The sequence below is a fragment of the Cygnus olor genome, chromosome 5 (assembly GCF_009769625.2).
Source record: "Cygnus olor isolate bCygOlo1 chromosome 5, bCygOlo1.pri.v2, whole genome shotgun sequence".
Lineage (NCBI taxonomy): Eukaryota > Metazoa > Chordata > Aves > Anseriformes > Anatidae > Cygnus > Cygnus olor.
The window spans coordinates 12,645,344-12,661,749 of NC_049173.1; the positions used below are offsets into that span (position 1 = coordinate 12,645,344).

The 16,406-nt window shown below is 48.9% G+C and overlaps 1 protein-coding gene across 3 annotated transcripts in view; it reads right to left on the bottom strand.

Annotated features, from left to right (window-relative positions):
• The window catches only part of SLC25A47 (solute carrier family 25 member 47), a 19,750-nt gene extending 4,523 nt beyond the window's left edge, over positions 1 to 15,227 (bottom strand). The window contains exons 1-7 of one of the 3 annotated variants that reach the window (XR_005819995.1): positions 15,129 to 15,227; positions 14,512 to 14,823; positions 8,597 to 8,640; positions 8,260 to 8,331; positions 7,812 to 7,994; positions 6,842 to 7,115; positions 4,823 to 5,936 (exon numbers count right to left, since the gene is read on the bottom strand). Coding sequence is in view for 2 of the 3 variants with exons in the window: in XM_040557236.1 (XP_040413170.1) it covers positions 5,650 to 5,936; positions 6,842 to 7,115; positions 7,812 to 7,994; positions 8,260 to 8,331; positions 8,597 to 8,640; positions 14,512 to 14,539 (888 nt within the window). In the remaining variant the exon portion in view is untranslated. Of the gene's footprint in view, positions 1 to 31; positions 5,937 to 6,841; positions 7,116 to 7,811; positions 7,995 to 8,259; positions 8,332 to 8,596; positions 8,641 to 14,511; positions 14,824 to 15,128 lie in introns of those variants that run through there. The other 2 variants (XM_040557236.1, XM_040557237.1) reach the window with 2 other exon arrangements.
• Between the last annotated feature and the right edge of the window lie 1,179 nt (positions 15,228 to 16,406).

Consider the following 16,406-nt stretch of genomic DNA (forward strand, 5'->3'; position numbering starts at 1 on the left):
GTGTCCTTTGGGGCTACTGGGAGCATGCTGCACACACAAAGTGGATGTTACAAAGCAGATTACACAGTAACTTAGGCCTTGGATCAATGCAACAGGAATGGAGATCTGTGAATTGAACATGGGAGAAAGAAAATCAGGCTGGTTTTGCAATCCTCTTCGTCTTTGACCTGGGGCAAGTTTCACTCTATTTCTGTTTCTATTTAACTGGTCTGAATGCCTCTGAAGGAAAGAGGCAATCACAAGGTTATGAAGTTCCTTGATATTCTCAAGTGGAAGATATTAGAGAAATGCAAATTTTAGTTATGAAAATACTAAATGCTGAATCATACTGTGAATATGAAGTTGCTGCTGGACGCAGGGATACTTACAGTGCTGCCCTGTCCTGTTCTTCTGCACCAGGTCAAGATAGGGTTACTTACATTTTAAGATGTATTTAAGAGAGAAAATACACTTTGTTAAAATACCTCATGTAATATCTCAGTATCTCCTTTCTTAAAATGATCTGTAATGTCTGCTATGATTTATGAAAAAAATTGAATAATTTGCTAATTTGTTTCTGTATGTACAGCGCTGAATGGAAACTATTAGATCTGTCTTCTATTTATATAGAACATACAGTTGCTAGCCCAGACAGCCTTATCTAAATCAAATAAAAATACCTTTGATAATACAGGTGGGTATTGAGGCATGGTATTTGCAAATCATTTCAAACATAAGGAAGGCACTAGAATAAGGTGTGAAAGATTTAAAATTTAACAGGTTCTGTAGTGTGGGGGCTACTAGACACTTAGTGATTTTAACATTCTTTTTGAAAAAAAAAATAAAATTAAGTAATGCACTTTAGTGTGTAAACCCTTGAAGTCAGCTGATTACACTTGAGTTGAGGGAAATGTTTCACTGACTCGGAGACCTTGCATCAGCCTGTTAGCACGTGAAGAACGGGTTGGGTTATTTGCCCAGCCTGGGGCCAGTGCTGCCCCCTTTCCAGCTGCAGCAGTTCTGCACCACAATGCACACATCCTCCCCAGCAATGGCCTGCGTTTCTGAGGTGGAAATGCCTGTGCACCAAGCTGTATATGAAGTAGCACTGCTAGTGTTATCATCATATTTGAGCAAGGGACTGAGGGGAGAGAGAAATGCAAAGCAAGCTTAGTCCTACTGCATGTGTTCCAAATGTGTGCTGGAAGATCAATGCCTAGGTTTTGTCTTTTTCTTTACAGTTTATGTGACCTGGTATCGCTAATCTAATGTCATGGACTTAATATATTAAAGTAAACATTTACCAGCCACTACCTCTCTATAACCCATGGGTATAGTATCTTAGTGCCGACAAGTGTTTAACAATCAATAGAAAAGCATTTTTTTAAGTGTTTGTGCAATTCTTAGAAAAGAAAAATAGCTTCTTAAATACAGTAGCAAATAAACTAATTTGTGGTAACTGTAGACTTCAGTGATGACCTTCCTGTTCTCGCAGTCTGCTCTTTGCTGTTTTTAAGCCATGCATAGAAGGTAAGACTTCAAGTGACTTTTAAAGGGCTTTTATAAACTCATAATGCAAATTTCTTCCTGAAAACATTATATGCAGAACTGTCCTGCAAGATTTATTTCATTAACTAAGAATTTAGTTACTGGGGGGGGGTGCCTCACTTACCTGGGGGGACCTCATCGCGGTCTACAACTTCCTCGCGAAGGGGAGTGGAGAGGCAGGTGACCTATTCACTGTAAACACCAGTGATAGGACCCGTGGGAATGGTGTTAAGCTGAGGCGGGGGAATTTTAGGCTGGACATCGGGAAGAGGTTCTTCACCGAACGGGTGGTCACACACTGGAACAGGCTCCCCAGGGACGTAGTCACTGCACCAAGCCTGTCTGAATTTAAAAAGCGATTGGACTGTGCACTTAGTCACATGGTCTAAACTTTGGGCAGACCTGTGCGGTGCCAGGAGTTGGACTTGATGATCCTTATGGGTCCCTTCCAACTCGGGATATTCTATGACTCTATGATTCAGGAAGGGGAAGTACACTGTAGGAGAAATAGCAGTGTGTTCTACTCTAATTAGGTATATGGATTAATTTTATGACACAGCAGTTAAAATCTGTCCTGAAAGTTTTAGAAAGGAAAGTGATTGCAAAATTAATACTTGTTTACTGAGCAAGCGATGTGCTTACAAAATGTGCTTCTGAAATGACAGTTTCTTAGAGGAGTCTTGGTAAGTTCCTAAATCTGCTGCAATTATAATTAACGTCCCAGAGGTATTTAAAGGTTAAGACAAGGCAGTCTTCAAATGTATGGGTGAAATGTCTAATGACATTATCAGGCAATGTTCATTACATTTTCCTCAACTTGTAATATTTTGTTTATCTCACTGTAATAAAAATGTAGATAAAAGTCTGTATCAAACTTGTTTGGTGGTTGTTTTTTTATTTATTTTTTAACTTTTAAAAGGCTTAATTTACCTTATTTTTGACCTCTTCCTTCCCTTCTGGTTGTTGATTTAGTCACCCCATGGAGTCGGTCATTCTTTTGATGTCCAGTGCCTTTCAAATAGTGAAAAAGGGGGCCTTGTAACCCCGTCTATCTGGTCTTAACAGATAAACCTCAGATTGCTCCCAGAGCAAGGTAATGAAGGATTAACAGGTTGCAAGGAACACTGGATGTTGAATTTCCTTGTGTACAGCAGCCAGCTTAGAAACAAGGGGAGGTCAATGTGACCTGTTACCACGATGTTTCTGTAGGTTTGGTGTGAAAGACTTGCACTTAAATGGGCTCCAGCTGTCTGGGGAGCACAGATTCTGAATAGCTTCACTTGGCTTTTCCACAGTCACTAAGAGGAATACTGAAACCTGTCTGGATATTGTTAAACACTGTCAGAGAAAACAGGAACTATCAGCAACATGAAGCAGAACGTGACTTCGAAAGAAAAATTTCTTTATTCACAGCCAGCAAGTTTGTTACTGAAAGAAATAGTCTATGCAGAGAGCTATGTGGTATCTTCATTCTGCTGGCTGGCCTTCAGCTGGATATCAGAAGAAATAGTTCTGTGATTATCAGAGAAGCAAATAGAGTAGCTGAAGGTCAAGGTAATACAAAGGAATCAGAAAATAAAGCAGCCAAGTTCTGAAATCCACAAGCCAAGCACCCAGCTTGCTGTATATGTAGTTAATTGCACAATATGTACACTGTGTCGTGTCGTTAAACAAAAGTCAGTTCTTATTTATGTGCCTGGGTTTACAGTGCTTACACAGACAATACCTTTGCCTGGGGGTAGTTTATATCAGCGTGAACTAACTGTGGGTTCTTGCTCTACAGCAGGTTGCTAGCCATACTCTGTGTATTTTTTTCAATAAAGGCTTGTGGGACACTGGATTCCAAGCAGGTAGCTTCCTGAAATAAGTTGTCTAGTTACAACTTACCTCTAATCCAGTATTTGTTCAGGCTAGGTGAGAACCTGCTTTTATGTGATGCTGAATACCTGGAGGCTCACATTTCTCAACTCCTCTCACTTGCTTCCATGGTTGTTCCCACTAATTTTATAATTCATCTGTAATTCCTACTTCTTGAAACAAGCTGTATGGCAGTTACACCCACAGGAAGAGGCATTTTTAGTCATCTGAATGCTTGAATTTATTGGGTAATCTGAGCTATTTTTGATTAGATTTTTTTTCAAACCTCAGGCTGACCATGGATGGTATCAACACTCCCTAATAATAAATGATTGTTTTGTCTGATATACAGGCATATTTTGCTGTCTCTGTTCACAGGATATAACGCCTGAGAAGTAAAGTCAGCTGAGAATAATATGGTGTAAAGAAACTTGATTCCAGAAAACATCCCAACAGAGCTGGGATAAATCCCTGCCCTACTGGGACAGCACTCAGATGCATCCCTTGTAGAAAGAGCTGAAGGTGGTAGTCTCTTAGGAACCATCTTAAGAGAAATTCCAAACCTTTAGGACTCAATTAAATCTGTTGTAAGGACTTTCAGATAAAGGAGGTTTGGAGCTGACATCCTAAAAGTATAAGTGGAGATTGTAGCTTGCTGAGGCCGTACATGCTTTGGGATAGAGTCAGGTTCAGTGTTGGGTCTTTCATTTCACTCCCCTGTAAGGTGACATACTCTGCACCTGTCTGGCCTCTTAAACCTGCTCTTGAATCAGCTGCAAGACCTGGACAGACTCAGACCAATATTCTGATAATTGTTCTGATAAAAATTCTGATAATTGTATGGCTGTGAAGAGGTCTAAATAGCAAGTTGAAGGCTTAGATTTCAGGACAGTTCTGGAACTTTTTACTAGTTTATATCTGAAAGAGATTGCCTTTATTCTTTCCCAGTAGCATCTGAAATTTTTAAACTTGTCCTTCTAGTACAAGATCCTTGCCTTCATGTCCAGGGTACCTGCCAAGTCCTGCCTGCTGCAAAATTGCTGTTAGTGTAATCAGGTCTGTGCTATCAACTGCTAAAAGTGCATGTGGACCAGGTCACCAAACTGAGTAAGAGAACTCACTTTAAAAAATGGTCTTCCTTTTTCCCTCTAAAAAAGCACATTTCCAGCAGATTCTGATAGGGGAACAGATCCAGCCCAGTCCAGAGTTCACCACCCAGGGAGAAAAATGGAGAAAGAAAACATCTACATTGCTTCTGAGCCAGGACCAGCAAATTAAGATTAAAGCCAGATTCCATCAAAATGTAACTTTGGGGAAAAAAAAAATACATTTGGCTGCTCCTAACAATGCATTTTTAAGTGAAAAGAGGATGCTTTTTTTTTTTTTTTTTTTAAGTGACAAGTCTTATGCTATACAGTTTTGCAATTCTTTAACTTACCTAGCCGCCCAACGCACAGATTTCATGGCGGTCTCTCCCCTGAGGAGCAAAGCTTTCTTGCATCCACCCCAACCCTCCTTGCAGGACCAGAGCGGGTTGTGGAAGCTCTGGCCACCACCAGGCATGCGGTGCGCCCAGCTGCCAGAAGGGGACTGAGGATCTGCGGCTGGGGACTACGCTGGGAAAAAAACACGTGATTTCCAGAATCAATGCCTGTTTTCACTTCCAATGAGGCCATTAGAGCGATTATGTAAGCAGACCATCTCTGCCACTCATGAAGAAATGCCAGGAAAAAGCAAGGAGATTCATATTTCACCCGCTACCGAAGGGATGTAATCGTAGAGAACTTCAGCAGAATTACAGCTGGGGATGAACGGTCCACCAGCTGTGGCTTGAAGCACAAATATGTAAATTGCTCAGTGAATGCCTTACAGGACACACCGCATAGTGTTAAATCATACACAAAGTCCCTTCAACTTCAGCAGTGAAGGTTGTTTTCTGTGCTAGTAGAAAACAAAATGAAACCTTTCCCAAAAATCTCTAGGACTAGCAGCTTTTTAGAGGATAAATATTTGCAAAAGTCTCAGAGGCTACGGTATAAATACATTAACAAGATAAAAGGGATGTTGTACACAAATGCAAGACTCCCTGATGAGTTTGTAATCCTATAAGAAGAAAACAAGGATGTCAGTCATCTGGCGTTGTGCTGAAATGTCCCTGCTTATTCTGTCCATCAGCGGAGAGCAGAGCTCAGCGGCTGTGCGTGTGTTGTGCTACAAAAATAAAACAACCTGAACAAAATACACCTCACAACAGAGCTGCATGAGCTACTTTTTGTTTGTAAAATGATCTGTAAATCTCAGTACGGCTTCGTATGTGACAAACACCACCATGTTCACAGGAAAGGCCCGAATGCAGTTCAACCCCAGACCCTTGAAAAGCACTTTCACGCCCTCCTCTCTCACGCTTTGTCTCGCGCAGTGGATGAGGCCCCTGTACTTGTGCTGCCCCGATTCGTCCACTTGCATTCGTGATTTGAGGACGTCCATGGGGGTAGCTAATCCCCAGGCCAGGACTCCAGCAAAGCCACCAGAAAGCAGCACGACCAGGAAACCTGTGGGCGAGAGGGAGGAGCAGTGAACTCCGGCCTTGCACTGCTGTGCCTAGAAGCAGCTGAGATTTGTTTTCCCCAGACACTTTAACTCCTTCCAAATCTCATGCTACAAACAATTTTAGGGGCAGGGGAGTGGGCACAGAAGGAGCTGTAAGGCCACGCATGCTGTGTGAAGGACTTGGCCTTCCCAGGCCCCAGGCCTGCATCTCCCCTCACGCCACGCTGCCATCCCAGCAGGATACGTCGCGGCTCCTCACGACCGGCCACGCTGAGCCATGGCCACAGCCGGCCCTGCTCCTGCAGGACGACGTGTAAGGGAGCTGGCAGCCTCTTAGTGAGCCAGACAAGTGCAGGATGGGGGAGCTGCAGCTCAAAGAGCGAGCTGTGCTTCTGGAATAGACAAGGAAGAGGAAGAGAGCATTCTCTCCTCAAGGTGCTTAGCAAACACAAGCTTTTTTAACCTTCGTGTTTTCCAGCAGCTAATTTTTGTCCAGCTCTTGCAGCTGTGTGATCTCACACTGACCACGTGGCCCCTTGGTTTCACATCATGCTCATTTTTGCTTTCATCACAGGGGCTGGTGCAGGGGCAGCACCGCTTCACCGCCACACACACCAGGTGTGAAGCAGCTGAGAGCACTCACACCTGCTTCAGCTGGCTCTGCTTATTTCTATGTCTCTCAGGAAGATGCTCATTGGGGAATGGCACCTATGTGGTCTTTTCTGAAACCTGATGGTTGTTTTTTGGAGCCAAATCACAGCTGGGAGACTTTAGACCTGGCCCATCGCAAGCCCTTCCTGTAGCACACCCACCATAGCCCCAGCAGCCTGAGAGCACGATTTCCCTCTTAGCCTGGTACAAAATAAGCCACTTTTTCAGGTGATGCCAGATGCTTTCCCATACCTACCTGGTTTGTTTCTCCCAGTTGGCGTGAGCCAGTCACAGAGGGTAGAATAGGTAAGGAAATATATTGCAGAAGAAGAGCAATCCCTGCAGAGCAATGCAGAGCAGCCCTTGTAGAGACCCCCAAAGCCTTCCTCCTTGGCGATCACCTTCAGACAGTGCAGAGACCCTCGGTACTTTGGCTTGGAGTTGGACTGGGGAGACATGGCAGAAGGATGGGGGTTCCTCTGGGTCTGCATCCGAACTTTAGCCACTTCACTGGGTGCCATCAGCACAACCTGTAATATTAGAGGATGTAACTTTAACCTTCACTTTTAAACTGTGATCTGCATCCTGCCTGAGCCCTCAGATAATGTCTCCCACTTTTTCAGGCAATATTGTTTATTATCTAACACCAGGATTGCCTCCACCTGCCTGTGACTGCGTGCGTGTTTCCTCCCGGGGCAATGGGGTTCATGGTGCCTGCAGATGCCCACAAACATCCATCTGCCTACAGGAAACTGCTCCGGAGCTGCCCCACACCATGGCACTGCCTGCTGTGGGCACACATTAATTCCTCTGGGTGACAGCTCCTGTTGTCCCCAGCCCCACAGTGCTCCAGATGAGGAGTTGCCTTTCTGTCCTTTTTTGACAAACTTTTTGCAGGAAGGCAATACCCGCAGGCAGCCCTCAGAGACCAGCCAGGTCTTTCTGACCTCTACCCCTGCCAAAACACCAGTCCATGCTTTGCACACTGACTTACGTCTTTCTTACATAAACCTGCAATTAGAGCCACTGGGAACGATTGCTGCCCGGGTTGCTTTTCTTCCTTGATGTTTTGTTTTTGCATTTGCCAAGGTCGCAGAGCAGGACCTCACGAGAAAACAAGCCAGCCTCCCGCTGAGCCCCCAGCAGAAAACATCGCCGCTCTTCCAGCCCCGTGTGTCTGTGAACAAGACCCCTGGTTGTGCTTTCCTGCTTGGCTGCTCGCCTACCCGCACAGCACCAGCGGCACCTCCAGCCAGGGAAACATCCAGCTTGGAAGGCTTGGCGTCGGCAGTGCCGTATCGCAGCTTGCAGATGTTACAAAGGAAGTTTCTGTAGGTGCCAAATGAAACGGACGAAATCAGCGACACTGAGAAAACCGATGCAGACACCCCTTTGTAAAATCCCAAAACCTGGTTGGAAACAGAGAAAAAAAAGAAGACTTTTAAGAGAGAATGGCAAGGGAATGTATCTGCTTGAAAACACTGTCCATTCACGGCTGAGCCAAAGCTTATTTACATCTTACAGGTCAGTGGCAAAGCTAAAATTCATCCTAACCCTTCTCCCAGCCAGTGCTTGTATAACTGCTGCCTGTCCTCCCCAAGCTAAGGCAGCTCTGCTCCTCTGAAACGAGAAGCCATCCATAACCTGTATCAGTGACTGGTGAGAGGTACCTACTTTTTCTGTCCTGTATGTTTCTTGAATGCAGTGCCAAATGCCCTTGTAATGCCTCTCCGTCTGAATTCTCACCTACAAATACAGGGGCAACTTAGAAATACGGACATCAGGTTTAAAAACCATCAACAAATGCCATAGCAAAGTAGTTAATCAGCCATAAAATAGCAAACACACCCTCAAAAAAAAAAAAAAAAAGAGAAAACCAACACAAAACAAAATATGTTGCTGTGACAAAATGAAAGCACTCAGTCATGGGACTTGTTTTCTGAAAGGAGAAAAACAGCCAGATGGGCTATTTGTGTTCAGTCTGTGGCCAAGAAATAGTTTCAACAGGTACCTTCACTGTGTCCAGCGGATACCCCACTGCTGTGCTGAGGCCACCTGAAACAGAGAGGTTTTTGGAGACAGTTACCAGCACACATCACAACAGGCCCTTTTCCCCAGGAGGTCATTAAGGGGATGGCAGGGAAATGCAGCTGCAGAGCCCGGCAGTCCCTGGCAGCAGGTCGCTCTCCAGCTCCAGCTCAAATTCCTGAGCCAACAGTGACGGAGCAAAACGCGTGGGTTTCACTGAGAGATCAAAGCATGCTCAGAGCGCGAATCTGAGCGCTACAGGAAATCTGACAGGAACAGTAATACCAGGGTGCAAGGCGGGGCTGGGAAGAACACAGAAAGCCTCGCTGGCTGCATGCATGCCACCAGCTGTGGGGGCTCTGTGCGGCCCTACAGAAAGGGGACCTGGTGGGAAAGCTGAGGGGATGATCCACAATACTGGGCTGTTTCTGTCCCCCCTCTCAGCTTCAACACTAAAGCTTCTCTGGGCCATAAGCAAGCACCCTTGCATGAGGAGTGAGGCATGAGGTGGCTCTGGAACAATTTTGGCTCTCCGTGCTTGACTTGGGAATATTAAGGAATAAAAGCCACAGTCTCGAGGACACCTATCAGAGGGGGGGTGTCCCTGGGCACTACAGGCTCTCAGCAACCTCTCTTCTGCCTTGAAGACAGCAGCAGTGCTCCTGCTGCCTCCTGCATGCCAGGGACTGGACACATCCTGGCTGCACTCCACAGGGCACAGCTGGAGCCCTGGGTGAGGACGTCATTGGGTTTTACCTATTTCATTAGCACTAATTCACTGGGTTAAGCCTCTGAAGAGCATCTCCCATGCGCACCAAACACTTAGTACACTGCAAAAGCAAAGCAAGGAACAAAAGCAAAGGTTTGAAGGCTGGGGAGGAGAGAGCATTGTGCAGGAGACCAGGCTGGTGTGGGACAGGGCAGGATGAAGGCGCAGCGAGGGTATAGCACAAAGCTGGTGTGCCCAGCAGCACGCCCTGCACGCAGCTGCCTGGGAGAGCAGCACCATTTCCAGCGTGCTAGGGGGATTTGTCAGCCCTGCATCGACACCCAGCCTCAGCTCAAGACCTTAAAATAGCCACTGGCGTTGGAAGCGCATTAATCCTATCAGACAACGTCTCCGCCTCAGTGGCAGATGAGGAGAGTGAAGGAGCTGCACCGTGGATGTGGCAACAAGTAGCTCAACCTCCATTCCTGCATCACCACCACAGGATGGGGCACGGGGCCTGAGCAGCTGAATTCCTCCCGGTCTGTGGATGCCAAGTGAGCTGAGAGGGGATCAGGCTGGGCGACAGCAGAGCTGTACCCCCGTGAGTCATTTACAAAGAGATCGAGCTCGTGAGTGAGCCCATCAGGGCAGTCACAGACACAGTGCACAGCTGGAAATGGCCTCCCAGTGACTCCTTCTTTAAAAAAATAAAAGTTATTTAAAAATACAGTAGTTGCTGTGGGTGTTTCACTGGGCACATTCATCTGTGATTGCATGGGGCTGCCTGGGAGCTCTGAAAATGCTGCCGTGTTTTGGGGAAAAGCAGCAGCTGCTGGTGGGAGTCACCGGGAAGCAATCCTGAAGGGCACAGCTCAGAAAAACACAACCGACAACGCCCTGCTTGCAGGAAAATGAGGGTTGTTCTGCAAGAGTCTCTGCACACAGATAAATAACAGCAAAGGTAAAAAAAAAATGGGCCAAGAAATGACTTTCTGTATTTCTGGACCAAAAGGGGAGAAGGTTGGAAGGGAGGGGGGAGCACATGTAACCCAGCTGGAAGGAGCGAAGCAGCCACGGCAGTGACAATGCACCAAGTCACCCTGGGGCCACCTGCCCTGTGCCAGCTTCCTGGCCAGCAGCAGGCAGCAAACACGGGTTTGTTTGCCCCAAACCAGCCTGCTTCGCTCTGCTGTTCAGCCCAAAGGGCTCCTGCACACCTTGGTTCAAGGGCTGACCAAGTGAGGGGAGACCATAAAGGTGAATTTCTCACTGCCCCCACCAGAGTGGAGGCGTGAGCCCCAACACCTCTGAGCAACCAGGGCCTGCTGTGAACTGTGCTCCCTAAGAGCCAACGCAGTTAAGTTTTAAGAGCCAAGGAGCCCAGCCAAGTCTGTCAAAGGCTGAGGAAGGAGGGCTCCACACAATGTCACCCGATATTAATAGCCTGGGACAAAGATAGCATGACCCATACGTGCACTGTCTGTGGGGCAGAACCGAACAAGGCCAGCTATGCATAGCACGCATACAGGGAGAGGGGCCCTATGGGACACCCGGGGAGTAACACCACCCCGGCTGTGAGGGAAAGAGATGACAAAGCCAGGTGAGTGATCCCCAATGGGCTGCAGGGAGCCGCTTGTCATACCTACTGTATTTGGGATGTTCTCAGGCACTGCACAGGAGCTGCAGCATCCCCTACGCACACATCCCAAAAACGGGTAGCTCACCTTCTCTTCACAATCAGGCCACTTTGGCCAAGCAATTAAAATAAGGAGGGGTCCTGGCACGTTGGTCACAGCAATAGCAGGCAGCCGAGAGCAAGTGGCCCCGCACAGAGCCCAGGGGCCTGCAACAGCTCCCAGTGGGGGCACAGTCCTGGCTCCAGGACCCTGGAAGCAGCAGGGATCATGGCCTTGTGCTTTGGTTGGGTAGACAGCAATTTCCAAAGGCCTTTATGTTGTGAAGAGCTGGGAGCATAAGAACTGTCCCATACCCTAAAGAAGCTGAGCTCCTTCCAGTAACGTGACCCTGGCTGTGGCCAGCAAGAGAGACAAGGAGACAGCGTGTTCCCTCCATAGGTGGGCTGTTTTATCTGCCCTTGGGCTGCGTGTGACCGCTGTGTAACCTCGCAGCAGGGTGCAGGGAAGCCAGGGTGTGCCGCAGCCCTGGCTGCTCTGCCACCCTGTCAGGGCGGTGCTGGGTGACTCAGCTGCCCCATCCCAAATTCCTGCTGCTGGGACAAGGACTGGGTGATCCCCAGGTCAGCGGTAGCCCCAGGCATCGGTACACGTCCTCTGCCAGGCACAGGCTGCCGCAGGAGCAGGGCTAGAAAACACACATGGGATTGTGGGGAAATTCAAGCTGGGAAGGACCTCAGGAGATTTCTGGTCCAACCTCTTTCTCAAAGCATAGCTGGATTTATTGGCCAGGAAGGATATCCTTACTGATAACCTGCTTTCTGGGGCATCCCACCCCATTTAGTGGTTATTGAAAGTCTCCATAGCCACATGGTGTTGTCTCCTGGAGGCACAGCAGCAGGTCGCTGCTTTCCAGGCTGAAGATGCTGACCCTGTCCCATGGACGCAGAAGCAATAGCTCAGAGCAGATGCACAACAATTGTGCAAGTGCCTGAGCCAGGCTGGGTGGTTACATGGGTTTCAGAAGGGCAGCATCTCTGCTGCTTTTCTGAGGTGCTCAAGCCATGCTTTGTCCAAAACACTCTGAAAACAGATCAAGGTCACAACTCTGTGGCCAACAAGGCCAAGTGCAAGGTCCTGCACCTGGGCCAGGGCAATCCCAAGCACAAATACAGGCTGAACGGAGAGTGGACTGAGAGCAGCCCTGAGGAGAGGGACCTGGGAGTGGTGGTTGATGAGAAGTTTGACATGAGAAGGCAATGTGTGCTTGCAGCCCAGAAAGCCAGCAGGGTGAGGGAGGTGATTGTCCTGCTCTGCTCTGCTCTTGTGAGACCCCACCTGGAGCCCTGCACCCTGATCTAAGGCCCCAGCACAAGAAGGACATGGACCTATTAGAACAAGTCCAGAGGAGGGCCATGAAGACGATCAACAGGCTGGAGCACCTCTGCTATGAGGACAGGCTGAGGGAGCCGGGGTTGTTCAGCCTGGAGAAGAGAAGGCTCCAGGGAGGCCTTATAGTGGCCTTCCAGTGCCTAAAGGGGGCCTACAGGAAAGCTGGGGAGGGACTCTGTCAGGGAGTGGAGTGCTGAGACAAGGGGGAATGGCTTTAAACTTAAAAAGGATAGAAGAAATTCTTCACTCAGAGGTTGGTGAGGCAGTGGGACAAGTTGCCCAAAGAAGCTGTGGGTGCCCCATCCCTGGAGGTGTTCAAGGCCAGGCTGGATGGGGCTTTGGGCAACCTGGTCTGGTGGGAGGTGTCCCTGCCCATGGCAGGGAGTTGGAATAAGAAGGTCTGTAAGGTCCCTTCCAACCCAAACCATTCTGTGATTCTATGATTCTGTTGTGACCTGTGTTGCCTCTTGAGTAGTTTGATGCACTCCAGTTGGGTTTGCAGCCTCCTTGGGAACACAAAAACTGCTTCAGCTCTAACAAACACAAACTGTGAAGTAAAGTCATCACCACAACGTCCCAGTTCCCACAGAAAAGTTGTCCCAGCCCTGGAAGCTGTCCCATGTTGGGGTACGCCCTGCAGCTTGGTTACCTTGCAGAAGCCTTTGTGTGAGCTCCCAGCAGGGAACAGCACAGCAGAAAACACCCCGTCTGCCAGGGAGAAGTTGCATTATACATCTTAGAAAAAAAACTGAGCTGGACACAGATGACAGGATGGAAAACCTTGCTCTCAGACACTCTGTGGTCTGTGAAATGCATCAAGACAAGCAGATCTTTTCCTGGTCCCAGGTAGAGCCGCAGCCAGCACCCTGTCCAGCTGAGCCCGTTCTCAGGGCGCCTGGGGAGATGCTCGGTGCGCAGCTGGGTGGCGCACAGTGCTGGTGCTGGGCAGGGGGCACTACAATTAAGTTTATCCTTAAGTGGCTCAGCTACAGCTATGCCAACAAAAACAAAGGCCTCCAACCAGCAAACACGGCCCAGCTCAGCCATTCACATCACCCATCAGAGGAGGTTTGGTGAATCCCTCTGGGACAGGCTTCCCATTGCCAGCCCCAGCACAGGGCTCCTAACTCCTCTGCATGCTCTGAAGACAGCAAGGAAAGAGGAGGAGAGGGACAAGCTGTTGGGGAGGGGTTGGCCCTATCGCCCTCTCCCAGGAGGGGCCCTTCCCAAACAGGGTCCCCAGTCACCCCGGGAAGGTCAAAGCCTGGAGCAGCCTGCGCCTCCTGGGCTGGATGCTGCTGAGACACCGAGCCTCACCCTGCTTGCACCAAGAAACAAAAAGGGGCAGCAGGGCAAAAGTCGTCCCAGTTCAGCAGCTCTGATGTGCAGGCTTGGGCTGGGCATCCCAGCCACGTGGCCGGGTTACCTGGTCCCTGGCAGCGGCGACCCCAAGCCTCTTGTCCTGGTACTCGATGCCAGGCTAAATCTGGCAGACAGATTTCAGAAGAGATACGAGCCCGGTGCCTATATTTTGTGGTTTAAAATAAAGCTGGGTTTGAGCAGCATGTGCTCTAAAAATGTCTAAAATTAAATAGCACATTTCTCCTTTTCCTTTTTGGAAGTGCAGCTAACCTATTTTCCCCCAGACTGAAGCCTGCTACGTAACACGCCTGCACAGAAATAACCACAGCAGCTGCCAGCGCATCTCAGCCCAAGACCACGCACATGCCGTTCGTTCAGACCTTCCCGGCTGTGACAAAGCCAAGCCTCCACCCCTCCCACCTTGCCAGCCGTGTCCTCAGCCCCCCCCCGTGTCCTCAACATCCACAGCCAGCCCCTGCCAGGACCCCCTCGGCCACGCTGGGATTTACTGCCCGGGCTGTACCCGCTGCTTTGTGTCCGCACACAGCGTGTCCCACTTTGTCTCTCCTTTCCTCCCACTGGAATCAGGGGGCAGACTGCAGGGCAATGACCTCAGACAAGGAAATTTCAGCGCGCTCTCTGCCCTGATGACATTGCCCGCTTGTTAAAGCAGGAGAGGGTTTCACCAAGCAGCCCCCGCGGAAAGACTCCCGGCTCTGCAGCTGCGACCTGCCCGGTGGCTTAGCAGCAAGGAAACACAGCTACCCGCTTTCATCAACAAGCACCACTTTATTTATTTACCTCCGATGGCCCCAGCAATGAAATCCATCCTGACCAAGTCTGCTGCCTTAATTACCCTGAATTAGGGAGGTAGAAGAAGGGAGGATGCCGGCTCAGCCTTCCCCGAATCCTGCAGGTCCTTCAGAGATGGTGTGCTCTGCGATATGAATCACCTCCCTGCTGTCTTCTCTTGCTGCGGGGGGATTGTGAGCCCTGTGGATACTTGATGAATTTGTACACTGGAGGCAGGGACAGGAAGGCTGGAGCTGTTCCAGGAACACAGTGAATAAGTAATCCCCCGAACCCTGCAACGCTGCGCCAGAGCCTTTCTGCCTGGAAAATCACAAGGGGTGGTGCCTTGCAGGGTAAGGCTGGCTGTGAAAGGGCCATTTCCCATTGCACTCATTAACCCCAGCAGCCAGCCTGGCTCGGGTTTGACAGAGGACACTCTCGTCCTGCATCACAGAGAAGCAGCACCGTGGCTGTGTAGGAGATGCGCCCCCATCCTACCCCCCCCGCTCCTGACGGAGCAGACCCCTTCCCATCAGGGAATCCCTCCCAAGGGAATTTTCCTTGGATGTCCTCCCCACACAGCTGGCCCTAAAGCCCTACCCACAACCCCATAAATGATTACCTACCCATTGTGGATGCATGTATCCAGCAATGCATCCTAGCACACATGAAGTTCACGCCAATGCCATATTGCTTTTTCTTTTTTTTTTCTTTTTGTGCAAGAGCCCTGCACTGGAGAGCTGCCACGTGTGTTTTGCCCCGAATGAACCTGAAAGTCCTGATGCAGTGAAGGGCTTGCCAAGCCGTGACCTGAATTGTACTCCTCCTGATGAGGTTTCCCCGGGTCAGAGCCAAGGCACTTTGGCAGCAAAGTGAAAAGAAAATTTCACGGCTGCTGCCCCCCTGGGTCGGCTTCACGGAGGAGCTGAGGACTTTCATCCCCAGTGCTAAGTCTCCTGCACATTTCACAAGACCCTGTTTCTCTCTGAAATGCATGCTCTGGAAGTGTCAGTGACATATAGCACAGATTACCGTGAGAGCTTGGATTTTCTGGGAACCAAAAATTAAAGGATTTTTATCAATTTGTCTTCTGCGATTTCTTATGCAACCTTCCCTGCACACACGCTATGCTTGACAGAACATATTTTATTCTCCAGTGTAATGTCATGCGAGGACAGCAAAACCTTGAAAACAGAAGTAAAATATTACCTAGAGAGAGGGCAATGTAGCTGCTGAAACACACCGGGTTATTCAGTAGCCCTCCCTTGTTACTTCTGGTGACCGTGCTGGAGCTGTTCATGGTGCATCAGCAGTCTGTACATGCCAAGTGTGGGGAAAGGTGCTGCTTTCACTCCTCATACCAGAGTATTACATCCCTGTGGCCCCCCTCCAGCAGCGGGACAGGGTGTGGGACCTGGCATCTCGGTGACACATGGAGACAAGGACACGGTCCCTGTGGGTGGGCAGCCAGGGAGCCTGCTGCCTGCGGTGCCTTCAGGGAGCAGCGTCCTCAGGACCACCGGTTAGACAAGGGTGTTGCTTTTCTGGGTGTTGCTTCCAGGCAAAGTGAAGAAACTCATGATGTTCCCACTGTGAAAGTGCCACCATGTGTTCCTCCCATCACATGTCTGGGGGCTTTGTGGGGGCGGGGATTTTTCTCGATACTGCAGTGACTGACGCAACCCCAGCAGGAAAATAGAGACTGGCTGCCTGAAGTATTAGGGCTAATAAATACTTCCCATGAAATGGTGCAAAAGCCAATAAAAAATTCCACCCTCTTCAGCTCTGAAAACTTCTGAGACTGAAAAACAAACAAACAAACAAACAAACAAACAAAACCTTTCCCTTCCAACAGGAAATTAACCATTTGTATTATTTGTTTACCTTCACTGACACCAATGTTT